At 37.8% G+C, this 26868-nt stretch overlaps 1 protein-coding gene across 31 annotated transcripts in view; it reads left to right on the plus strand.

The window, feature by feature from the left end:
- DLG2 (discs large MAGUK scaffold protein 2) overlaps nucleotides 1-26868 on the plus strand; it is a 2352634-nt gene that overhangs the window by 1530616 nt on the left and 795150 nt on the right. The window contains exon 2 of one of the 31 annotated variants that reach the window (XM_045165954.1): nucleotides 2139-2201. The exons of the other annotated variants lie outside the window; for them this stretch is intronic. Within the exon in view, the coding sequence (XP_045021889.1) occupies nucleotides 2199-2201 (3 nt within the window). The 5' untranslated portion in view covers nucleotides 2139-2198. The remainder of the gene's footprint in view (nucleotides 1-2138; nucleotides 2202-26868) is intronic. 31 annotated transcript variants of the gene reach the window in all.

Raw genomic sequence — 26868 nt, forward strand, 5'->3', positions numbered from 1 at the left:
AAAGCTGCGATCACGATTCTTATTCAGGGCTTTTTGTGAACATATGTCTTATTTTGGGTAAATATCTGAAAGTAGAATTTCAAAATCTTTAGGTAGATGTGTGTTTGACTCTAATAAGAAACCACCAGTCTTTAATAAGAATGTACCTGACAGTTTTCAATATTGGTTGTTCCAGTTTACACTCATACCAGCAATGTATGAGAGAACAAATAGTTCTGTATCCTTTCCAACGTGTGGTGGTGGTGGTATTGGTGTGTTATTCACTAGGTTGTGTCCAACTCTTTGTAACCCCATGGACTGGGGAGCCTGGCAGGCTCCTCTGTCCATGGGATTTCCCAGACAAGAATACCCAAGTGGGTTGCCATTTCCTTGTATTGTCAGTCCTTTTAATTTTAACCACTCCAGTGAATGTGCAGTGGTCTTTCATTATAGTTTTGCTTTGAATTTCTTTTGTGACTTACCATTTTGAGTGTCTGTTTATCTATTTGTTGCTCATTCATATTATATCTTATCCTGCAAAGTGTCAATCAAAACCTTTGCCCATTTTTTAAAATAAACTTTTTATCTTTGAATAATTATAGATTTACAAAAAATCTGAAAATGATAGTACAGAGAGCTTCTTTATACCTCTCACCCATTTTCCTGACTGATAACATTTTACATTTCTATGGTATATTTGGCCTGGCGTGCTGAGATTCATGGGGTCGCAAAGAGTCGGACACGACTGAGCGACTGATCTGATCTGATCTGATCTGATGGTATATTTGTCAATATTAAGAAACCCACATTGGGTTTCCCTGGTAGCTCAGTGGTAAAGAATCTACCTGCCAAGGCAGGAGACATGGGTTTGGTTCCTGGGTCGGGAAGACCCCCTGGAAAAGGGAATGTCTCCGCACTCCAGGATACTTGCCTAGGAAATCCCGTGGACAGAGAAGCCTGACCAAAGAATCAGACACCACTTAGCAACTAAACAACAAATGGGATATCTACATGTCATTCCTGGCAATGTTAGCCTTTATCACTTGGTTAAAGAAATGTTTTTAGGTTCTTACAAGGGACAATACTAGGGAGTAATTGTATGTATATTCAGTTCAGTTCAGTTCAGGTGCTCAGTCGTGTCCAGCTCTTTGCGACCCCATGAATCGCGGCACGCCAGGCCTCCCTGTCTGTCACCAACTCCCGGAGTTCACTCAAACTCACATCCATCGAGTCGGTGATGCCATCCAGCCATCTCATCCTCTGTCGTCCCCTTCTCCTCCTGCCTCCAATGCCTCCCAGCATCAGAGTCTTTTCCAGTGAATCAACTCTTCGCATGAGGTGGCCAAAGTACTGGAGTTTCAGCTTTAGCATCATTCCTTCCAAGGAAATCCCAGGGCTGATCTCCTTCAGAATGGACTGGTTGGATCTCCTTGCAGTCCAAGGGACTCTCAAGAGTCTTCTCCAACACCACAGTTCAAAAGCATCAATTCTTTGGCGCTCAGCCTTCTTCACAGTCCAACTCTCACATCCATACATGACCACAGGAAAAACCATAGCCTTGACTAGACGGACCTTTGTTGGCAAAGTAACGTCTCTGCTTTTCAATATGCTATCTAGGTTGGTCATATTACCCCTACACAAACATGATAATCTATAATTTACATGTCTATTCATTTGAGTGTTGATTCTTTATATAAATGAGTTCTCATTGATGTCTCTGACTCTAACCCAGTTTGATAGGATTTATTCTAGACTTCTCTTGCTTATCCATAACTTCTCTACCCCCTGACAGTGAGAATCCTGCCTCCCACCATCTGCTATGCGTTTACTTAATTATTTAATACCAGTACACATGTAGTTTCAGATTTTTTGTCTTGAATCCCTGTAAGAAACAAAAGCATCAGAGTCAGTGTTTATGTACAGTAAACAGGTCGTTTGTTTTTAACCATATAGTTTCCAGCCAGAACGGCATTTTCCAAAGTTACTTAGGTGTCATCCATTTTTTGAATTAAAAAAAATGTGTTCTCTTTATTATTATTCATTGGTAAGATTTATATTATTATATTATAATTATATTTCAGATTGCAGTTTGTTTTTAGATATTTATTTTGCAAATATTATTTCCTAGCCTGTTACTTATATTTTTATTTTCTTCACAGTGACTTTTGACAAGAAGAAGTTGACATTTTTATGAAGTCCAGTTTATCAAATTTTCTTTTATGGTTAGTGCCTTTTGCATTCTAAAATACCTTTGCCTATCTCCACATCACAAAATTCTTCTTCTTAAATGATTTTTAAATATTTTAATCTATGAAATGTTTAGTTCTAATTTTTATATGATATGTCATTAATCCATCATAAATTATTTTTTGTGTGTGAAGTGAGATAGACGTTGAGGTTCAGTTTTGCCTGTACAGCTATCTAGTTGATCTAGCGTGGTTTATCTACACTTTTTCACATCTTAAACCTTGTACAGAATTTTTCTACCTCACTTTACTCTCTTTATGTAAGTTCCAGCTTCCCTGATAGTGATAATAAGTTAGCACTCTTTTTGTACTTCTCTATCTTACCCCTGATTCTTTTTTAAAAAGCTTTTTACTTTGTATTCGCATATACCGATTAACAATGTTGTGATAAGTTCAGGTGAACAGTGAAGGGACTCGGCCATGCATATACATGTATCCATTCTCTTCCAAACTCCCCTTCCATTTAGGCTGCCGCATATTAATAAAATTAAGCAGGTTCCATGTGCTATACAGTAGGTCCTTGTTGGTTATCCATTTTGTTTATAGCAGTGCCCATCTTACCCCTAATTCTGATGTACCATTTATTTGACTCTTCTTTGTATGTCTGTTTTATAAGAATCTGTACAATTTATTTACCAATACATTCAAATGCTATTCCTATATTCTGATGTTATTCAGTACCTTACCTATAAACGACACTGTTGCCACAGTATTTGTTCCCTCGTGCTCTCCTACAACTCAAGCAAACTGTCAGTTGAAGGCCATTCAGTGCATTTCAGTTTCTTTACCAGTAAAATAGAGAAAAAGATCTGTTTTCCTTTTATCAAATACATTTCCCTAAAACTCCTGCTTCTTCTGAGAGTTCCAAATAGGCAAAGAGATGTCAGAAAGTGTAGGCTATAACGTCCTGCATTTGGCATTGAAAGCAGTGTGACATCATAGAAAGAACAGTACAGGCTTTAGTTTCTGAAGAATGGGAGTTAATATACACTTGCTACCGTTTTCTCCTGCATGACCTTGGGCTAAACATGCCCTCCGTATAAAATGGGAATAATGGTATTTACTTCAAAGAGTGGATGTGAATATTAAATTAGTTATCAAGCCAGACTATCTATACCTAAACAGACGTGGTCCAGGAAGATACTCAAACCAAAGGAAAGAAATGGCTCATTGTCTTAGATCATTATGGAGAGGTTTGAGCGAGTATACTAGATTTACTGTCATTTCTTCTGTATATTTAATATACCTTAGATCATCCTTGGTATCAAATTATTCAACATATGGTCCAAATCCTTGTATTTAAAAATAGATATTCATTTGAGCTTTATTTTGACTTCTAAGCTGAGAAAAAATATCATATACAGAAATTAATTTAAATGACAGAATCAACTCCTTCCCTTTAATTTATGATAAACTCTACTGGTAAATTAACTGGAAATCAGTCTTCCTGAAATATCACTTGATTAGATTATTTAAAATTCTTGAATAATTTCCTGTTAACATCAGGATAAAATTCTGTTTTCCCAAACTGACTTAATACTTTGCAGCATATCCCCAATATTAAACTTCATATTTCCTCAATAGAATGCTTTTTTTATACCTCCTTTAATTACCATTTACATTCTTTGTGAATCATTCTGACATCTTCACACTTTCTCATGCAGCTTTTCTTGCCTAGAATTTCCTGTCTTCTACTTTCACATAGAGACAAAGGAAGATACTTTATAAAAATGCCTATAATATTGCAGCTCAGATCATAATTTCAAGTAAACTAGTTAGAGCATTTTAGTTTGACCATTAAGAGACTGTGTACTCTATTATTCCCTATAGAGTATAGGACCCAGAGCAAACAATGGTATGTTTCTTTCCAAGGTGAAATGCAAATAAAATCAAATATATGGGTTTAGTCCATATATTTAAGGGAAGGGGCTTCCCAGATAGCTCAGCTGGTAAAGAATCTGCCTTCAATGCAGGAGACCCTGCTTCGATTCCTGGGTCGGGAAGATCCTCTGGGGAAGGGATAGGCTACTCACTCTAGTATTCTGGTCTGGAGAATTCCATGGACTGTATAGTCCATGGGGTTGCAAAGAGTCAAACATGACTGAGTGATGGAAAGGGAAAAAAATACCAAAATATTTCATGGAAGACAGAGAGAATTAGTGACTTTCACTTTTCTCTAAGGATGGATGGTTCATTATTTAAAAAAAAGAAAAAAATACACACTCATTCATTATTTAGTACATGCCAGCCACTGTTCTTGGAGAAGGCAATGGCACCCCACTCCAGTACTCTTGCCTGGAAAATCCCATGGATGGAGGAGCCTGGTAGGCTGCAGTCCATGGGGTCGCTAAGAGTTGGAAACAACTGAGCGACTTCACTTTCACTTTTCACTTTCATGCCTTGGAGAAGGAAATGGCAACCCACTCCAGTGTTCTTGCCTGGAGAATCCTAGGGATGGGGCAGCCTAGTGGGCTGCCGCCGTCTATGGGGTCGCACAGAGTCGGACACGACTGAAGTGACTTAGCAGCAGTAGCAGCGGCCACTGTTCTAAGCACTTTTTAAATATGTTGACTCACTGTACCCTCACGGTCTGGCCCAGAGTCCCTCTTGTAATCACTGCTGTTCACTTTTCTGTCCTGTTGTCTTTTCTCTGGGCTGCTTGTATGTTAGTTTAGAATCTATGAATCCCAAGTCAGTTGACCACTAGGAGGTGAGGCTGGTTGTCTATTCCTAAGATCAGTCTCCCTGAATCACTGTTTAGATCCATGGTTGTATAAAGTCTTCCCCTAAGCCCCTGCCAAATTTTGGGGCCTTGGATATTGTATTATTTTATTATTCTCCAGGGATGACTTTTTAACTAAAAAATTCCATCAATTATGCTGCCATGTTGATGCCCCTCTATTACCACCCATACCATAGGTGCTTAATAAATTCTTATGAATTAACGAGTCAACTGCATTCATTGTCCACCACTTAAGAAACAGAAATCAATCTTCAATAGATTAAAAGTGATTTTTTAAAGCAAACATTCAATAAAGTAATTTATGATATAGAATCAATCCTGATTTAATATGAGAATATTTGCTTCTTTCCCCAGACATTTTCTGAAGAGTAGACATAACCTAAATAGCAATTTGTATTGCATTTGTCATGAGTAGGAACATTTACATTGGGGGCCTCTCAGTTGTCAATACAGTTTATAAGGATTCTTTTTTTTATTAAAATTGTCTTTCTTTCCCAATTTCTTCTATTTAAAAGAGAATCTCTCTTTATAGAGAAGGCCCATGTGTTCTTTTTATGCGTGTCTTTTTTTTTTTTTTTAATGATAAACATTAGGTGCTGTTAACTTTACTCAGAAAGTGTTTCAGATCTCTCACTTGCTTGCTCACTCACTCTTAGCAAGCCCCTAAATTATCTTATCATTACACGGAGGACAAATTTTAAAAGTTATACCGAAGATAGTATCATATTTATAATACTCATCCACTCCTGATGACTTTTAAAAGGCCCTCTTATTTTTAAAATATTAAAAACATACTTTCTTTTTACCCAGGGATGGGAATATTTAAAACATCCTTCCCTTTTATTTAAACTCCTTCTCGATCATGTAAGTTCCCTAATTGTAAAGTACTTATAAAAAGGATTCCAAATTTTCCTGGACTCAGATTCTCATGAGCAATAATAGCATCTTAGTGACACATGTAACCTTTTTGTGTTCTTTACATTTTCACTTTTGTTCTAGCAAATCCACCTGGTGTTATTAGAATGCTCCATTTCTATAGCAGGATTGGGCTAGTTGATTATAGCTGCCAGGGGAATTCCAAGATGCTACTCCATACTTGGGTTTCTTAACCTTCAGTTATATTTATTCATTTTTTTAAACTTCCAGTGGAAGATTTAACAGGACATTTTATTTGCAAATTACAGTTTGTTCTTGAGCTGACTGCCAGAATGGGAAACTGAACTAAATGTCCACAGTTCTCCCTTCTACCATCACTCTTCCTACCCACTTTGTAAATTCATGTAGCAGACTGTATTCAATTGTCAATGATGCTTTATTATCTGATATTAACCATCTGTCCCAGGATCCCTGAAAAAAATTATTTAAGCTTTTAGCTAAAGGTTTTCTTTATGAAAATGCCATACATGGCATGATAAAACATTTCAGAAAGCTCTAACTTTGGATATTTATAACAGTTCATGAACAACAAGCCTTTCTTAGTTCCCACTTAAATGACTCTTTAAAAAAAAAAAAAAAAGTTTGGCCAACGCTTTCTTAAGAAATAGTATATATGTTGTGGGATAAATGTTCTGTGCAGTTTTTATTACAATTTTTGAAAAGAGAGTAACCTATCTTGTCCAAAGATTTGGTGGTCTTTCCTCTTACAGGGCAACCATATCCAAGTTAATTTTTGCTCTTTTTTTCCCAGCTAAAACCACATACAGTATGACCAGAAAGGAAAGACGAAGATAGTCCACGTGAATAACTCTGTCTGGAGTCTGATCTTGCAAAGTTCATGCAACCAATCATTTTCCTTTAGTCTTAAAATTTCTGATAATTGTGAGTGTTTGGGATGTTGAAAAATAAAAACAGAAACAAACCAAAACCTTAGAGATCATTACCTAAGATTAAATTTTTAGATTTTAGATTCAGAAACTGAGGGCAAGTTGAAGATAACTTTTTTCCAGATTAGATTCAGGGCTGGACTCCAGGCCTCCTGCTTTCCAGACCACAAACCAGGCTGCAGTTTCAATGAACAAACTTTTCATTTTTTAATCCTCTTTTTTGCATCTGATGTTCTTTGCCCTTCTCTTAAAATTGTTTCAAGACTGCTCAGTAAATATTTCATTGAGCATTATTGTTCTTTTAATATACATACTACTAATTGACTAGTATTTATTTTTCTTTTTAACAATGTCAGAATCTCCCAACTAGTTTTCATAAGATAGAGCTATTTCCTACTTGCCTGAAATCTTGAAAGGAATATATCAATGAACAAAGAAGTGAGGGAAATAATTTTAAATGTGAAGAAATTCTTGAGAGTGAAGAAATGCCACCTAGCTGGCTCTAGAATATTATGTGTGTGTGCTTAGTCGCTTCAGTCATGTCCAACTCTGTATGACCCTATGCACTGCAGCTTGCCAGGCTCCTCTGTCCTTGGAACTCTCCAGGCAAAAATACTGGAGTGGGTTGCCATACCGTCCTCCAGAGGATCTTCCCGACCCCAGGATCGAACCCATGTCTCTTACGTCTCTTTCATTGACAGGCGGGTTCTTTACCACCTGGGAAGCTCCTAGATAATCACAGATCTCCCAGCAAGGAGTCCCTGGTGGGCTTCCAAAGAGCCCAGACAGTTTTAATTTCATAGACTGTACTAGCCTACTTTCTTTTCTGAAAGAGGCACGTTCATGTTCTAAAAACATTAAAGTATCTGGAAATTACAACCATAAATTACTTTAGCAAAATTATGTATGTACCTTACATGCATGGTTTGAGTTGGCTTCTGGTTCCAAATCTAACTAGGTAACAATGCAGTATATCAAATTAGATCCATTTCGGAAAAGACAGACCTACACTTTGCTCCATTTTCTAGTCGTGGTAAACTCTTTGTAGTCCAAAAAGTTTATCAGATACTTTCTCTTTGTTTCCTCTTGGTGTTTATGTTGTTGTTGTTGTTCAGTCACTAAGTCATATCTGACTCTTTGTGACCCCATTTGTCTGTAGCACACCAGGCTCCTCTGTCCTCCACTATTTCCTGGAGTTTGCTCAAATTCATGTGCATTGAGTGGAGGATGCTATCTAACCATCTCATCCTCTGCCCGCCCCCTTCTCTTTTTTGCCTTCAGTCTTTCCCCACCTCAGGGTCTTTTCCAGTGAGTCAGCTCTTCACATCAGGTGGCCAAAGTATTGGAGCTTCAGCTTCAGCATTGGTCCTTCCAATAAATATCCGGGGTTGATTTCCTTTAGGATTGACTGGTTTGATCTCCTTGCAGTCCAGGGAACTCTCAAGGGTGTTCTTCAGCACTAGAAGTTTAAAGCATCAATTCTTTGGCACTCAGCCTTCCTTATGGTCCAACTCTCACATCCATACATGACTGCTGACTACATGATGACATGACTTACGGACATGGTGTTCATGTACTTTGAGCTGTTTCTCTAGAAATCTAGAGAATATTCATCTCCATTTTATTTTCTGTTCATCCTTCAAGACTGTGTAAGCATTGCAATCTCGGAAACAAAATTTTCTTGGATACTTCCTTTGCTCCAGCCGAGGCTATGCGTATCATCTGCAGACTCCCACAGTGCCATCTGTCCACCTTTATCACGATACTTACCTTATGGTGCTGCTTGTATTTCACACTAGTCTTTCAAGATTTTTGAAAATTTAAGTCATAATACTTTAACATTGATCATTCATTGGTCCTAATATTAGCACTGACTCGGAACCTACGTTGTTCAACATCTCCAGAACACGGTAGGAACCTGAGACATATAGGAGTGAATGAATACGCAGATTTTATCAATGGGCTTCATTGCACATCTTACTATTCTTGGTTCCACTTTGAATGTGGTGAAACATCAGTGACACTCAAAACAAAATTTTTAAGAGAGCACTCGAAAAAATTAAACTCTTAATTTTTAATCATTTTATGAATGATTACTGCAAGCACACTCAAGGCCTTGTTTCAGTGTATCTTTTTTCCCCCCTGATAATTCTGCTTTTTGGCTTAGGGGGCTGCTCCTTTAAGGGTGATTTTTAGCAAAAGAATAAACATGTCTTTTGTCAGTACTTCCTTGATGGACAAGTAGGATGAGCAGAAGGGAGTATTGAAGGAGAGATGTGGCTTTGGGATTACAATTTTGAACCCAATTTGGTGGTGGGTTTTTTGTTTTGTTTTGTTTTAAGGAGTGCATCTTGTTTTAAGTTTTTACTCCAATATTAGCTCAGTGGGAAAACATTTTCTTGCAAAACTGATGAAAATTTGTTGAAGTTCCCATATTTTCAGTGGGAATCCTGAACCAGGAATCAAAAACTATAAATGGCCACCCCAACTTCCTAACCTGTTCCCTGAACTTGGTCAAGGTACTTGACCTCTCTAAGCTTCAGTTGCTTCCTATATAAAGGGCTAAAATCATTTCTTATTTCATAATAAGATAATGTATGTGAGAACACCTTGAGACATTATTATGAAAGATGATTTATTACTTAAAATGTGTCTGAAAGTGAGGATTTAAAAATTTTAAAGTATATAACTGCTTTGTTTTTAAGTCCAAGTGGCTTTCTCAAGAACCCAAAAACATTTTCCGGCTCTAGTTAACTAAATCAATTGTTGGCCGGACAGTCTATTCTCATAAGAATAAACTGTTTGCGTATTTGGATACTGGCGAGTTTATAGGACTCCACGTTTAAAATGACCGGAAACCAACAAAGTAATTGTATCCTAGTTAATTTGGGGAAGGCTGAATGCTGTGGACCTTCTGCTCTGATTTTAGGCCGTGGTTACACTTTACAGTCTGCCTAGAGATCTCTTCTAAAGAATACATGCCATGTTGCCAAGGTAATTGACTTCATGTTGAGTACTTTATTTTTTTATCTTATGTTTAAAGTGGTTTTATATATATATATGAAACTAAGAGGATATCAGCTAATAGTTTGAAGTAGTCTGAAGGCCTTTACTGTGAACCTACATTAAAGGCATCCATCATTGACTGTAACGGATGAGCAGTGTAAAGCAGTCACCATTCTTTTTCCTAGAACAATGTGCGCATGGGCAGATTCTGCTAATGACACACCAAGTTGTTGGTATTTAGTCACCAAGTTGTATCTGACTCTTCTGCAACACCATGGACTATAGCCCGCCAGGCTCCTCTGTCAATGGAATTCTCCAGGCAAGAATACTGCAATGGGTCGCCATTTCCTTTTCCAGGGGATCTTCCCAAACCAGAGGTCAAACCCACGCCTCCTGCATTGGCAGGCAGATTCTTAACCACGGAGTCACCAGTGAAGTCTGGCATACCAAGAATACTTAGCAAAAACAAGGGGGAAATTCCTTTAAAGTTAGATGTAGTAAAAATAGATTATTGGTTTAAAATGTATTTTCTCTTTTGGTTTTAAGGTGCCTGAATTCCAAAACAGCGATTCAGTGAAATAGTCCTTGGTCAGGTTTGATTCATAGCTCAAATAAGAGAGAGGAATCTTTTATTCCTTGTGATGACAAGGGATAAAATGCATACAAGTATACCGACTCTGAATCTTTCTAAGCCCCTTGATTTCAAAGAAAATTGACAAACCACCCTCAAGAGGCCTTTAAAACGGAATGCGTGCTCTGAAAATGGGAACTGCATTTTATCTGTCTTCTTTTGTAAGCCTAGATAGCTGGAAAAGTATTAAAAAGATAATTAATATAGTAGGAATATACCAGTTCAGTTCTTACCAAATTTTTAACTAAAAAAGAATGTTATCATTTTATCACATTGTTTCAGTTGAAAATATAGACATCTTAAGATATGTGTGTGTGTAATATATTGTAATTTTATATGGGTATATGCATATATACACATATATGTATAAATCTCCAAGGATATTTACAGGTCTTTAAACCTCAGTTTCAAATGAAGTAAATGCTTTTGCAGGTCTTTAAACCTCAATTTCAAGTGAAATAAATGCCCATAGCACTCACCATATTTCTATTTACAAGGATAAAAGCAAGTTGAAATAAACAACAGTGGTACTTAATTCTTTTCAGAAAAGTATTTCTCAATAATTACTATTCATACTTACAGCTCTGTTACTAGCAGGTAATTTTAGCTCCCAGTCACTTACTTAAGCTTATTTATTTCTGTTTCTAAAGTAATTTTCCAGCCTTAATGCAATTCAGCATAGCACTGCTATTTTAATGAAGCTGATGATGTTGGCAAATTGATTACATAAATCAACTGTTTACAAATTCATTCTCTATCATTTTAATTTTATTTGGAGCCTGTAACTCCAACTGAGTATATAGGTAGAAATGGTGATCTTAGACAGTATATATTTCCTATCTAACAGATGTACAATTCTGCGAGCCCCTAAGGCAGATTTTTAAAACCTCTACAAAACTCCCAATCTGAAAGGTTTGGATCTGACAAAATTCAGTTTAACATATATTTATTTGAATACCCACTGTGTACCAGATGCTCTGCTAGGTACTGTGTACAGAAAGATGAATAAGAAATGACTCCTGCCCTTGGTGGGGCTGGAAGTCTAATGGACTAGGGAAATAGACAGACAATTGCAATGTAATATAATAAGTACTATGAAGATCACAATGATACAGATTCAAATAATAGTGGAGGATTTTTACATCCATGTTCATGAGAGGTATTGGTTTATAGTTTTCTTGCCTAATACTGTCTTTTTCTGGTTTCCTGTTTAGAAAATATGTGTATTCAGGTTTTCTTTTTCTTTTTTTTTATGAATTTTGGCAGATTGCCTTTCAAGGAAATGGTTCGTTTAGGTTAACAAAGTTGGGGGCATAGAGTTTTTTATAATATTCCTCTATTATCCTTTAATGTCCATGGGATCTGTACTGACGTCCCCTCTTTCCTTTCTGATAGTAATTTGTATCGTCTCTCATTTTTTTCTTATTTAGGCTGGCTTGGTGTTTGTTGATTTTATTGATCTTTTCAGGGAACTCTTTTACTTCTGTTGATTTTCTCTATTGATTTCCTTTATTCAATTTCATTTTCTGCTTTTTTTTTTCTTTCTTGTCTTTGCTTGCTTTGCATTTGATTCACTGTTCTTTATCCAGTTTTCTAAGGTCTTTTCTAGTCACTCACCTCTTATCAGGTAGACAAAGTATTGGAGCATCAGTCCTTCCAATGAATATTCAGGGTTGATTTCCTTTAGGACTGACTGGTTTGATCTCCTTGCTGTCCAAGGGACTTTCAAGAGTCTTCTCCAACACCACAATTTGAAAGCATCAGTTCTTGGGCGCTCCACCGTCTTTATGGTCCAACTCTCACATCCATATGTGACTATTGGAAAAACCATAGCTTTCACCATATGGACCTTTGTCAGCAAAGTGATATCTCTGCTTTTTACTACATTCTCTAGGTTTGTAATAGCTTTCCTTTCAATAAGTAAGGATCCTCTAATTTCATGGCTGTAGTCACTGTCTGCAGTGACTTTGGAGCCCACGAAAAGAACATCTGTCATGGCTTCCACTTTTACCCCTTCTATTTGCCATGAAGTGGTGGTACCAGATGCCATGATCTTTGCTTTTTCAATGTTGAGTTTTAAGCCAGCTTTTTCACTGTCTTCCTTCACCTTCATCAAGAGGCTCTTTAGTTCCTCTTTGCTTTCTGTCGTTAGAGTGGTATCATCTGAATATCTGAGGCTGCTGATATTTCGCCTGGCAATTTTGATTCCAGCTTGTGATTCATCCAACCTGGCATTTTTTTTTTTTTCCAACCTGGCATTTTGCATAGTGTCCTCTGCATAGAAGTTAATGAGCAGGGTGGCTACACACAGCCTTGACATACTCCTTTCCCAATTTTGAACCAGTCCAGTGTTCCATGTTCAGTTTTAACTCTTTGTTCTTGACTCTCATACAGGTTTCTCATGAGACAGGCATGGTGGTCTGGTGTTCCCATCTCTTTGAGAATATTCCATTTTGTTCTGATCCACACAAAGGCTTTAGCATAGTCAATGAAGCAGAAGTAGATGTTTTTCTGGAATTCCCTTGCTTTCTCTATGATCTAACAGATTTTGGCAATTTGACCTCTGTTTCCTCTGCCTTTTCTAAATCCAGCTTGTACATCAAGAAGTTCTTGGTTTACGTGCTTCCAATTAATCTTGTTAAGTTGTATTTTTATTTTCAATTTGTTTCAAATATTTTAAAATTTCTCTTGAGACTTTTGTTTCCCCCCTGTATTATTTAGAAGTGTGTTGTTTAATGCCCAAGTATTTTAGGATTTTTCCATTTGTACTTCTGGTTTTGACTTCTAATTTAATTCCATTGTGGTCTAAGAGCAGACATTGTATGATTTCTACTTTTTAAAAAAAAATGTTAAGGTGTGATTTATGGCCCATAAAGTAGTTTATATTGGTAAATGTTCCATGTGAGCTTGAGAAGCATGTATAATCTGCTGTTGCTGTGTGAAGTAGTCTACACATGTTAATTGTATCCAGTTGATTAATAGTGCCGTTGAGTTCAACTATGTCCTTGCTGATTTTGTGTCTGCTGAATGGTGCATTTCTGATAGAGGGGTGTGAAAGTCTCCAACTGAAATAGTGGATTCATTTCTTTCTCTGTGAATTCTTATCCATTTTCCCCTCACTGTTGCTAGGGGCACATGCACTAAAGATTGTTAAGAACTGCCTAGTGTACTGATTTCTTTATAATTGTTTAATGCACTTCATTATCCCTGATAATTTTCCTTGTTCCGAAATCCTCTCTAACTTAATATAACTACTGTCAGTTTCCTATGATTAGTGTTAGCATGGTATAGTTTATCATTGCTTTACATATGGGCTTCCCTCATGGTTTAAATGGTAAAGAATCTGCCTGCAATGCAGGAGACCTGGGTTCAACCCCTGGGTCAGGAAGATCCCCTGGAGAAGGGAATGGCAACCCACTCCAGTGTCCTTGCCTGGAGGATCCCATGGATTGAGGAGCCTGGCAGGCTTCAGTCCATGGGTCACAAAGAGTTGGACACAACTAAGCAACTAACACTTTCACTTTCTTTCACTTTATTCATATTCACTTTCTTTCACTATATATATTTAATATAGTCTTCCAGGTGGCACAGTGGTAAGCAGTGCCTGCCAATGCAAGAGACAGAAGAGACATGGATTTGTTCCCTGTGTTGTTGTTACACGTATTTACACACACGTAAAAATGCAGAGTTGAATATACTGTTGATGTTACTATTTTGAATAGTTCTCTGTTAGGTCAATTAAGAATAATAAAAATAAAGTGAGTTTAGTTATTTGTTTTACTTATTTAGGCTCTGATGCTCTTTCTTTATGTAGATCATTTTTCTGACCTATATCATTTACCTTCATGCTGAAGAACTTCTTTTAACATTTCTTGCAAAGCAGATCTGGTGATGCATTTCTTCAATTTTTCGTTTTTGTCTAAGAAACTCTTTATTTCTCTTTCACTTTTGAAGGATAATTCTCTACAGAGTATGGAATTCGGGTGTGTGTGTGTGTGTGTGTGTGTGTGTGTTTCCTCTTTCAATGTTTAAAATATTTCACTCCATTCTCTTCTTGTTTGCATTGTATGTGAGGAGAAATCAAATATAATTAATTTTGCTCTTCTGCAGGTAAGGTGGTTTTTTTCCTCTAGCTTCTTTCAAAATTTGTTTCTTTATCTTTGACTTTCTAAAGTTTGTATATGACATGCCTAGGTTTTTGTGTTATTCTCAGAACTTCCTCTGTCTGAGGTGTGATGTCTGACATTAATTTGGAAAAACTTCCCAGTCATTATTGCTTTTAATATTGTTTTTGTTCCTTTCCCTGTTTCTTCCTCTTCTGACATTGCATGTATGTTACATCTTTTTTAGGTGTCCCATTGTTTTTGCATATTCTGTTTGGTTGATTTTTTCTTTTTTAGGCTTTTGTTGTTTTCCATTTTCAAGTTCATATTATCATAATTTTCAAACTTAGAGATACTTTCCTCAGCCATGCCCTGTCTACTAATGAATCCACCAAAAAAAACATTCTTCATTTCAGCTACAGAGGTGTTTTTTATCTCTAGCATTTCTTTTTTTGGACATTTCCAAGAATTTTCACCTCTTACTTTTACATTATTCATCTGCTCTTGCATGATATCTACTTTGTCCATTAAACCATTAAAAATGTCAATTATTAAAAAAAAAATTCCTGTTTTGATAATTCTGACATTCCTGTCATATCTGCCTCTGGTTAATAGTTGTTCAGTCTCTTCAAACTATGTGTTTTAACTTTTATTATGCTTTGTAATTTTTTTATTGAAAAACATGATGTGCTGGGTAAAAGGAACTGCCGTAAATAAGCCTTTAATAATGCGGTGGTAAGGTAGCAAAGGGAAGGCATAGTGTTTTATATTCTTATGACTTAATTTCAGTCTTTTAGTAAGCTGGTGCCTCTGGGTTGTGAATGTCACCAGCGCTTTTCAGTTTTTCCCCCTAGGCTACTGAGTGACTAGTGGGTGCTGAAGTTGGTGTTTCCCTTCCTCAGGTAGGTTAGGCAAAACCCTAGCAGATTAGGCTTGGGTAAAATAGTTGTCATACCTGATTCTGGTTCATACTTGGTAAATTAGATTATCCTGTGGGTAGAAATGTGTTTTAAATTCAAACAGTTTACAAATCTTTCTGAGATTTTATTTTATAATAGATCCTATTATGATTGCCCTGCATATCTTCAAGCCCTCACATTCTTCCTGAGATGTGTAGACAACTAGGACCTTCTCCAGTTTCTACTGCGTCTATGGATGGCCTTGCACATGCACTCAATCTTCTGTCTGGCAGGGATCATTTTGGAGCTATGAAGGCTTGCTATGATTTATTCAACAGATTTTCCTGTTATATTTCTAGCTAGTCTAGAGTCTTTGCATGTGTGCTAAGTTGCTTCAATCATATCCCACTCTTTGTGACTCTATGAACTGCAGCTTGCCAGGCTCCTCTGTCCATGGAATTCTCCATGGAAGAATACTGGAGTGGGTTGCCATGCCCTCCTCCAGGAACTCTCCCCAACCCAGGCATCGAACCCATGTCTCTTCTGTCTCCTGCATTGGCACGCAGGGTCTTTACCACTAATGCCACCTGGGAAGCCCAGACAGTCTGAAGCTTTCACCAACCAATATCACTAGCTTAAGTTTGGTGTTTACTTTTTCTAGTATTTACCACCAAAATCACTGTTGTTCTTTAACAACATGCCTGATTATGAGATTTTCCCATATGCTGCTCCAAAGAAGTTGGTTTCCTGTGACAGCAAACTTCTAGTTTTCATAGATTTTCCTGCCCTTGTAGAACTATTGCACCCACAGAATTTGGGGGAGGAAACGTGTAAGAGTAGTCCTAGTCTAGAACATCAGATTTCCACTGTTGCTAACTCAGGTTCCTGAATCAAAGGTTTTGTTTTTGTTTTGTTTTGTTTTTTTTAAATATATATGCCTTTAGTCAGTTCCCAGAGTCCAGAAATGGCTATTTTTGGAAATTCTGTTTTTAAGTTGTCCTGGGGAGAGGATTTGCTGAGCACCTTTCTCCACCTTTCTGTAATAATGATGGATAGTATAATAGCAATAACATTTAGTATGTCTCAAGTATTTTACTTATTCTTTTCATTTATACTAATGAATTCACTAATTCATTCAGCTCTTCACAACCCAATGATATTAAGAACCCTGATTTACAGATGAGGGAACTGACACAGATATCTCGCAGCTAGAAATTGGCAGAGTCAAACTTGGGAGGAAATCTGGCTCTAAGTAACTTTATAATCTCTATATTTGATCAACTGGAGTATCTATAGTATGTACGCTTGAGCACTGTGCTATACTTCTTACTTAATTTAAAATTCCGGACACCTCTATTGAAGTAAATATAAATACTGTCTGATTTTACTGAGGAGGAACTGAGACTATGTATCTTTCTAAAGTCACAAAGCTAATAGGTGGCCAATTTCAGGTTAGAATCTGTGTCTGATTGAATCTAAAGCCAGAAGCTTGTAGAAAATACATTCTGCTTGTTGTTCAGTTGTTAAGTCATGTCCGAATCTTTGTGACCCCATGGACTGCAGCACGCCAGGCTCTCTTGTCCTTCACTATCTCCTGAAGTTTGCTCAAACTCATGTCCATTGAGTCAGTGATGCCATCCAACCATCTCATCCTCTGTCACCTCCTTGTCCTCCTGCCTTTAATCTTTCCCAGCAGCAGGGTCTTTTCCAATGACTCCATTCTTAACATCAAGTGAGCAAAGTATTGGAGCTTCAGTTTCAGCATCAATCCTTTCAATGAATATTCAGGGTTAATTTCCTTTAGGATTGACTGATTTGATCTCCTTGCAATTCAAGGGACTCTCAAGAGTTTTCTCCAGCCCCACAGTTCAAAAACATCAACTTCAGCACTCAGCTTTCTTTATGGTCCAACTCTCACACTCGTACTTGACTACTGGAAAAACATAGCTTTGACTATACAGATCTTTATCAGCAAAGTAACCGTTGAAAATTCTTAAAAAGATACAAGGCCATCTTACCTGTCTCCTGAGAAACCTTTATGTGGGCCAAGAAGCAACAGTTAGAACTGAACATGGAAACTGACTGGTTCAGAATTGGGAAAGGAATACAACAAGACTCTGTGTTGCCACTCTGCTTATTTAACTTCTATGCAGAATATATCATGAGAAATGCCGGGCTGGATGAATCACAAACTGAAATCAAGATGGCTGGGAGAAATAACCACTCAGATATGCAGATGATACCACTCTAACCACAGAAAGTGAAGAGGAGCTAGACCTCATCTTGGTGAGGGTGAAAGAAGAGAATAGGAAAAGCTGGCTTAAAACTCAACCTCAAAAAAACTAAGATTATGGCATCTAGACTCTTTGTGACCCCAGGGACTATACAGTCTATGGAATTCTCTAGGCCAGAATACTGGAGTAGGTATTCTTCTCCAGGGGATCTTCCCAACCCAGGGATCAAACCCAGGCCTCCTGCATTGCAGGCAGATTCTGTAACAGCTGAGCCACAAGGGAAGCCCAAGAATACTGGAGTGAGCACCCTTTCCCTTCTCCAGTGGATCTTCCCAACTCAGGAATTGAACCGAGGTCTCCTGCATTGCAGGTGGATTCTTTACTAACTGAACTATCAGGGAAGCCCTAGTCCCATGACTTCATGACAAATATAAGGGGAAAAAGTGAAAGCAGTGACTGATTTTCTTTTCTTGGGCTCCAAAATCACTGTGGCCAGTGACTGCAGCCATGAAAGTAAAAGACACTTGTTCCTTGGAAGGGAAGCTCTGACAAACACAATCTACAGTCTGGGCAAAGGATCTACACATATACTCTGTCGACACAGAGAAATGATAAAAACCTAACCTAGCCTTTGTGTAAGAAGGGCTAGGGAAGGAAGGGCAGGGTTTATGGTAGCATTCAGTTCAATTCAGTTCAGTCGCTCAGTCGTGTCCGACTCTTTGTGACCCCATGAATCGCAGCACACCAGGCCTCCCTGTCCATCACCATCTCCCGGAGTTCACTCAGACTCAAGTCCACCGAGTCAGTGATGCCATCCAGCCATCTCATCCTCTGTCGTCGCCTTCTCCTCCTGCCCCCAATCCCTCCCAGAATCAGAGTCTTTTCCAGTGAGTCAACTCCTCGCATGAGGTGGCCAAAGTACTGGAGTTTCAACTTTAGCATCATTCAATCTGGAAAAGGAGAAGAATGCAGGTTTTTTTGAAGATAATTAGTAATTACACAGAGAACATGTGGCAAAAAAAAGTCACCCTAATGTCATTAAGAAAAATGATAGTGTGGTAAAAATATGATTTAAATTTCCCTTCATAACTTCTCCCTTCCTACCAACTGCCTTCAATCCTTGGTGCTTCCCATCCAGGATTTACTGTCTGATTAATTAATATTTGTTTACTATGCTTAAGGTATTTATGGAATTTATTTATTTTAATGTAATTGGGGATTTATGTTCATACCCTTTTGAGTATTTTTATTCCAAGAGAAAAAAAAAAAAACAACCCAGCAGCAATAACCTTTGGTTAATCACTATACACTGTTTAGAGCTTATGCTATCAGCTTCCAGTTACCACAGTGCTGGAATTTTTTAAAGCCCTGGGAACTGGACAGTCAAGGGTCCAGAGATAAAGAGATTTGGTATATCCAATGTGCAGCCCAACGTCCCTGTTGTGGCTAGCTGTTGTCAGCAGCAACTTCAGTATACGTGTGAAAGTCGTTCTCTTTGGGACCCCATGGACTATCCAGTCCATGGGATTCTCCAGGCCAGAGTACTAGAGTGGGTAGCCTTTCCCTTCTCCAGGGGATCTTCCCAACCCGGTGATCAAACCCAGGTCTCCCTCATTGCAGGTGGATTCTTTACCAGCTGAGCCACAAGGGAAGCCCATCTTCTAAACTCTAGGATCCTAATACAGTTATGTAAAGTTTAAAAATAAAATAAAATTAAAAATAAAATAAACTCTAGGATCCAGTCTGGGAAGAATTGATACCAATGTAGGAACTTGAACTTTTAAATTTTTTGTTGAAAAATATATTATACATTTTTGTCTAGATAGGTTTCTATTTGATCTAAGTTAATTGAGTCTCACAGAGGAAAGAGGGTATCTTAAGTCCTCTGTGTGAATATTGAGCACAACTTAACATGTACCTACCATTTTCCCTCTGCCTCCAACACATGTGTGTGCCTATACTAGTTTCTCTTTAGAAGAGTGAATAGGCAGGATTTAAATATGCCTACAGAGACCTAGGGAAAACCTCAGAATAATTGTAGCTAGTATTTTTGAGGGTTCACTAGGTGCTAAACACTAAACTTTTACAAAGTTGTATCATTCAGTGTTTATACAACCCAATAATTTAGTTACCGTCTATTTTGTAAATAAGAATGCCAAGGCTCAGAGAGGTTAAGTAATTCGTTCAACATTTTATAACTAGAGTGTGAGAGAGTCGTGCTGTTAACCCAGACAGCTTGACTAGAATTCTAGTGTCTTCTCACCATAGTAAGTAATTGTCAACTCTCAGGTTGAAATGTGCAGAATTGCAGAATTGTTTAAGTTAAAACCAATTAAACATTGACAATTTCATATAATTCAGCCAGGTTATCTCTCACTTTTATAGTGAAACCTATGTGTGTAGCATAATGTAATGGAATCAGGGGTCCATTGGAATACAGGTCCATGGAATACAATCCATGGGGTTGCAAAGAGTCGGACATGATTAGGACTAGATTCAGGACTAGATTCAGAGTCCTAAACCCCAAACTGAGCTATTTCAAGCAATTTATCTATCATTTGTGGGCTATTTACTCATCTATAAGATTCAGATATTGATACTGACCCACCTAGAATTGATATGAGGAGCAAATAATAATGTACGTGAATATAGTATGTTAATTGTTAATACTGTTGTTAGAATACTCTGAAGAAGGTTACATATAGAGAACGTGAAACCTTCCAGGTTCCATATTTTATCAACTGGCTAGGTGGTGGGGCAGGAACAGCATTCATACTCAGTCCCCTGTCATAATCCTAAGGTGCTTCATGCCTGTGCTCAGTCACTAAGTCATATCTGACTCTGAGACCCCATAGACTGTAGCCAACCAGGCTCCTCTGTCCGTGGGATTTCCCAGGCAAGAGTATAGCAGTGGGTTGCCATTTCCTACTTCAGGAGATTCCTACCGACCCAGGGATTGAACTTGCGTCTCCTGCATTAACACGCAAATTCTTTACTGATGAGCCATCTGGGAAGCCCCAAAGTGCTTCAGGAAAGGTGAAATAACATAAAACAACAGAATGCTCTCCCTTAGCATCTGATCCAGAGAAATCGATCTGACCTTTTTGTTTGTTTGTTTTTTGGTTTTTTGGTTTTTTTACCTTTTGATCAACACTTTATTTTTTTTTAATTTTATTTTATTTTTAAACTTTACATAATTGTATTAGTTTTGCCAGATATCAAATAATGAGTGAACCAAAGCATTTTTCCAGAATCACAGAACTTAAAAAACTTCTTCATGTGATCTTGATGAAAGAGCAGATAAATTAGCAGAGTGATGAAGTGCTATAGTTCTTTTCCAAGGTTGTGAAGATACTGATGTACTTTTGAAATCAGATTAAAAGAAATCACATAAACTAGCAAAGAAGGCAGGGAGAGTCACTCAACAAATATTTGTTGGTCCATGGATTGATGTTGAAGCATGCTGAAACTGTGACTTATATTCAGATGAAAAAGGGAGACAGCTTATTGTTAGCAAGCTTTGAAGTAAAATGATTAGAGAGAAAGCAAGTTCATTCCTTTGCAAACTGACAATGGTAAGTAGGACTCTTGAATACAAAGAGATTTTAAAAGATTCATGGCAAAAAAAAAAAAGGCATTTAACATAAGGTGCAATTGATTTATTTCTTTAATAACTATTTATGAAATGACTACTGTGGGCAAGTCAGTATGATAGGTGCCACAAGAGAAAAAAATTCTAAAATACAGTGTCTCATCTGAACCGGAGGACAGTATATCGGGAAAGATAAGGCACAGTGTGAGGAGCTGGACTATAAGGAAGACCACAGGTACAGTGAGAGAAAGACAGGTCTGGATGACCAGGGAGAAAGATCAGTGGTTTAACATTAAAATTCCCTTCAATTCAAGCTCTAGATACATCCCATTCTTTCCTCTCTCCTTAGAGCCACTCCTTCTTTAATCTTCTTCCACAAGTTTGGATTGAACATATGCTTCCCATTACTAAGTGATGAGAAAGATGAACAAGATGGTCCCAATTTATGTTCCTATGACTATGTTCAGGCTTCCCTGTTGGCTCAGACTGTAAAGAATCTGTCTGCCATGCGGAAGACCCAGGTTCGACCCCTGGGTCAGGAAGATGCCCTGGAGAAGGGAATGGTAATCCACTCCAGTATTCTTGCCTGGAGAATTCCTTGGACAGAGGAGCCTGGCAGGCTACAGTCCATGGGGTCGCAAAGAGTCGGACATGACTGAGCGACTAACACTTTCACTTTCCCTTTATGACTGTATAACCTTGGAGAAGTTGCTTAGCTTAGAAACCTGATTTTCTCAATAGTAAAATTAACATTAAAATGTCTAGCCCCCAGGATTTGTTTTATTTAATTATTAGATCAATTTATCATAGTGCCTAGCATGTGTTAGATACTTAAGAAAAGAAGCAGTAGTAGTACTAATACTAGTAGTAATAGTAGTATCATTATTGCTACTAGCATGGGGAAGATGATTTAGAGAATAGAGTAGTGATTTTCAGAAGATTGATAAGAAAAATTTTTTGACTTTATAGAAGAGACAGCCTTTGACTGACATAAATGGAAGCATCCCATATCCCCAAATAGAATCCAGCTCTATGGGGACAGGGATTGTGTTTTGTTTACTTATTGTATCTCTAGGACCTAACTTAGTACCTGGGAAATTCTAGGCATTCAAAACTATTTTTCTAAATTAATATTTTAATAAGCATAAAGTAAATATACTTATGTGGAGGTGCAGCATGGCATACATGAATACTGGACTGGGTTGCCATTTCCTACTCCAGGGAATCTTCCCCACCCAGGGATAGAACCCACGTCTGCTGCAGTGGAAGGCAGACTCTCTACCACTGCACCACCTGGGAAGTCCATTTATGGTAGAGTGTATGACATTAATAAAGATACCAAAGAGAGGAGGTATTTTATTTAAGTTCAGTTACTTAACTAGAAAATGATTTTGAAGATAAGATCTAAGATCTGTAGCTAGACAAATAGGTTGGGGATAGCTGGTGGATAGTCTGAAATGTTCTTTAAAGGTAAAGAAAAATTAAAGCTACTCATGCAGTAAAATTACATGGGAGTACAATTGTACATTAGTTTGAACATTCTTTGGCATTACCTTTCTTGGGATTGGAATGAAAATTGACCTTTTCCAGTCCTGTGGCCACTGCTGAGTTTTCCAAATTTGCTGGCATATTGAGTGAAGCACTTTCAAAGCATCATCTTTTAGAATTTGAGATAGCTCATCTGAAATTTTATCACCTCCATTAGCTTTGTTCATAGTAATGCTTCCTAAGGCCCACTGGACTTCGCAGTCCAGGATGTCTGGCTCTAGGTGAGTGAGCACACCATCGTGGTTATCCTGGTCATTAAGACATGTTATGTATTCTAATTTTAGCTTCTTATAATGTTGTATATTTGTAAACCAATCTCATTATAATTGAATAGTATTCCTGAAATAACCAGATACATGCCTTAGATCAAAATAGATGCTCACTAAAGTTTAACCAGAAAATTTTTTGCTTACTGCTATTCAAAGAAACAATATTAACACTTACACTAACGGGTATAATGCTTAGCAAAGATGAATTTCAATAGCTTGTATAAGGGACAGAATTGCAATTGGAATTTGGGACTTTTAGATTCCATCTTCTGAGCTTTTAATTTCTCTGTCATAATTCCTCTTAATATGAAGAGCAGATACAATTTAGTGGAAACAGTCTAGAAGGAGGGACATTATTAAAGAAAGTGGTGGACAGTTTAGTTGTGTGTGACAAACCTCCAGGCTTTGTTTAATGATGCTCTCATCCTGATTAGAGCTTCCATGCTGGTTTATTAACTATCACTTTTAGTACTTGTTTTTCATCCATTCAGCAGAGATATGTAAAGTTCAATGTGTTGGAAGAAAGGATGCAGATAATGAATATCAGCCTTCAGTTCTTTCTTTTGGATTGAGGGTAGAGCAAAACTCCCCTTTTTTTTCCTTTTTCAAAGATAAAGAGCTACCTTTTATTTCTACCGGTAGACTTGAGATCTTTAAGAAGAAATGGGGAAGGTGCTGAAGGTGAAGTCCTTGAGTGGAGCAAAGGAGAGCAGGTGATCCTGCCAGCTAGTCTCCTTCCTGATGCTGACAAGATCAAGGAGAAGGGACATGCCTGAAGTCCCTGGAGATTAGGGAGATATTAGCTGGTAGGATTATGGGTTGCCGACTGGGATTTTTGGAATGGAGAATTAATAGAAGAGTCCTCAGTAAGCCCTTAAGTCAAGGTTGGGTGCACCTTGACCAAAGTGACAGGCAAAGTAAATATGATTTCAACAGTAGATGGAGAGGAAAGCCCTGCTGTGAGAAGGTCAGAGCAGGGAGCAACCTCCGAGATCATCCATCCACATGAGAAAATTGAAGCACCACGACCTTGCCAGGGTTACCAGCATGTTACACCACAGAATCAAGACTGCAACACAGGTCTTAATGACTTCCAGACTAGTGTTTTCCCTCACAGAGCATTCTGAAGAAGTGGTTCCTGCTGTTCCCTATGTCCTGATAGGCTCATCTCTTTCCTTCCCATTCTGATGGACATCTGCCTCTGAACACGTTTGGTTCATACCATCTCCTCTATGAACCTTTTTTGACAACCTCTAGGTACAATCACATGTCCCTTCCTTATGTTGTCTCTGCAGCTGCTGTAATCACAGGCATTGGCACAGCAGTCGTATCACTTTGTTGCCTATTATCATTCATCAGTCTCCCTCTGCTAGACTGAGTTATTGGAGGGCAGGAGTCATACGTCATTCATACCTCTCTCTCCAGGGCTTATACCTAGCACGTGGTAGGTTCGCAATAACTGTTAGATCATGCTTTAATTCATATATTCAGTATATAAATTAGAACTTACCAATGCCTCCCTGCTGGCTCAGATGGCAAAGAATCCACCTGCCAGTGCAGGAAATGCAGGTTCTATCCCTGGGTCAGGAAGACCCAGGGAATGGCTATCCACTCTAATATTCTTGCCTGGAGAATCCCATGGACAGAGGAGCCTGGCAGGGTACAGTCCATGGGGTCACAAAGAGTCAGACATGACTGAGCAACTACCACTTACCACTTCATTCATGTGTATAAAAACTGTCCCAAGATGGAAGAAGCCATATTTCATAGGAAGAGACTGCAGTTATTAGGAGCTGTCTAATGGAGAAGAATTCAGTAACAATGCAGTTTTTAGAGTTCTCCCGTGACTTGGTTCTAAAGATTCTTCCAGAAACATACTATGAAGAAGGCATGGTGCCAGAAGCTACAGGGGTACAAAAAAAAAAAGAGAGACAGAGTAAAATAAAGTCTTATATCCCTAAGAAGATGGGAATATAAAGGATGCAATGAGATCAGCCTTGGGAAAGTGAATGCCAGTAACAGAGCAACATGATGGTCAAACTGGGCAAGAGAATATTAAAAAGAAAACACAGAGACTTCCTTGGGAGCCCAGTGGCTAAGACTCCAAACTCCCAATGCAGGGGTCCAGGTTCCAATCCCTGATCAGAGAACTAGATCCCAAATGCCACAACTAAGAGTCTGCATGCTACAACTAAAGACCGCTCATGCCACATTGAAGATCAAAGATCCCCTGTGCCACAATGAGAGAGAATGAGAGAAAAATGAGTAAATATTCAATATTTGATCAAATAAATTTTGTGACCCTGCAGACTGTTAATCCAAAACTCATTAGAATAGCTCTCACTACTGAATACCTACTATGTGCCAGGCAGCTAAGATGTGTTCTCTCATTTATTCTTCTCAACAATTTCATAAAGATAATCATGTGCTATTGTAACTAAAATTTCTCTTTTTATTTTTAGACATTTTAATGGGTATATACTTATTGTTTTAACCTGCATACACATATAGCTGATTCACTTTGTTGTACAGCAGAAACTAACACGACATTGTAAAGCAGTTATATTTCAATCTTAAAAAATAAATTTTTTAAAAGATACACAAATGGCATAAGTATATGGATACTCTTTTTTTTTTTAAGCCAGTTGTCATAGATACCTTTAAACCAATGTTGAAATTCATCACTCAGCTTTATATGCTAAAAGTCAAAAGATTGAGATAAGTCTTATTTACTGTATTATAATCACTTATAATAATGGACAGAATTAGTCCATTACTGTCATATTCTATACTACTTAGGAATCAAATATATACACACAGCCAATAGTAAATGGATCTGTATAGCTCTTGCATGTGGCAACAGAGGGGCTGTGGCTCAAATTCACTTCTGTATTTTGTATATTAGATATCACACTTCTGTGAGGTTTTAATGTTTGTATGTGGCACCTCCGTAAGGACTGTATGTTTCTTGAGAATAGGAATAATATACTAAAATCTTTATTTTCTCAGTGCCTCTCATATCACTTGGCACATCATGCAAGCTCAATACTTGCTCATTGGGTAGAATTGCTTTGTCCTAAAAAGCCAACACTTGGATATTCATGTTTCAGCACTTGTTTTAATATGTGATATGGGGATGTATAAAATTCATTCTTCTTACATTTTAGAATGCTGTTAGTTTTAATGAAATTACAATATAGACACGAACAAAAAATTCAAAGGAATCATTATTTAGGATCCCAGTTAAAGAACATTAAAACATGGACTAGTTCACGTGTCTTATTCATGAAAAACCTCTTTTCGGGAAATAAAAATAGATCTCAAATCAAATTATATTATCACCCAGACAAGTGGTTACTATAGCACTGAAGGGAAATAAAAAGGAAAAAGCAGTGAAATTAGCTAAAGACTGTTAGGGAGAGAAAAACATATATAAAGTATTCAAAGTTTATGAAATTAGAATTTTAAATACCAAGTTTGAATTTGAATAGGTTATGCTCTTGTCTTAACTTCCATCTGAGGCCAGGAAGGCTAAATGCTCAGAATAGGACAGGACAATATGTGGCATCAATTTGATTTTCCAGCCACCGTGGAAACCTAGCAGCTGACACTCCATAACCATTAGGTTCAGAAAAATCAAGTATCTGAACAAAAACATATTTCAAAACTGGGAAGTTCCATCTACTTTACTGACCCTCCACGTCTAGAAAGCTGCCGATCCTCTCACTTCTCCAGGTGGAGAGACGATGCTGGGTGATGGTCAGAGCCAGATCTGAGTTAACTGGAACCATCTCC

Source organism: Bubalus bubalis, chromosome 5 (genome assembly GCF_019923935.1).
Source record: "Bubalus bubalis isolate 160015118507 breed Murrah chromosome 5, NDDB_SH_1, whole genome shotgun sequence".
Taxonomy (NCBI): domain Eukaryota; kingdom Metazoa; phylum Chordata; class Mammalia; order Artiodactyla; family Bovidae; genus Bubalus; species Bubalus bubalis.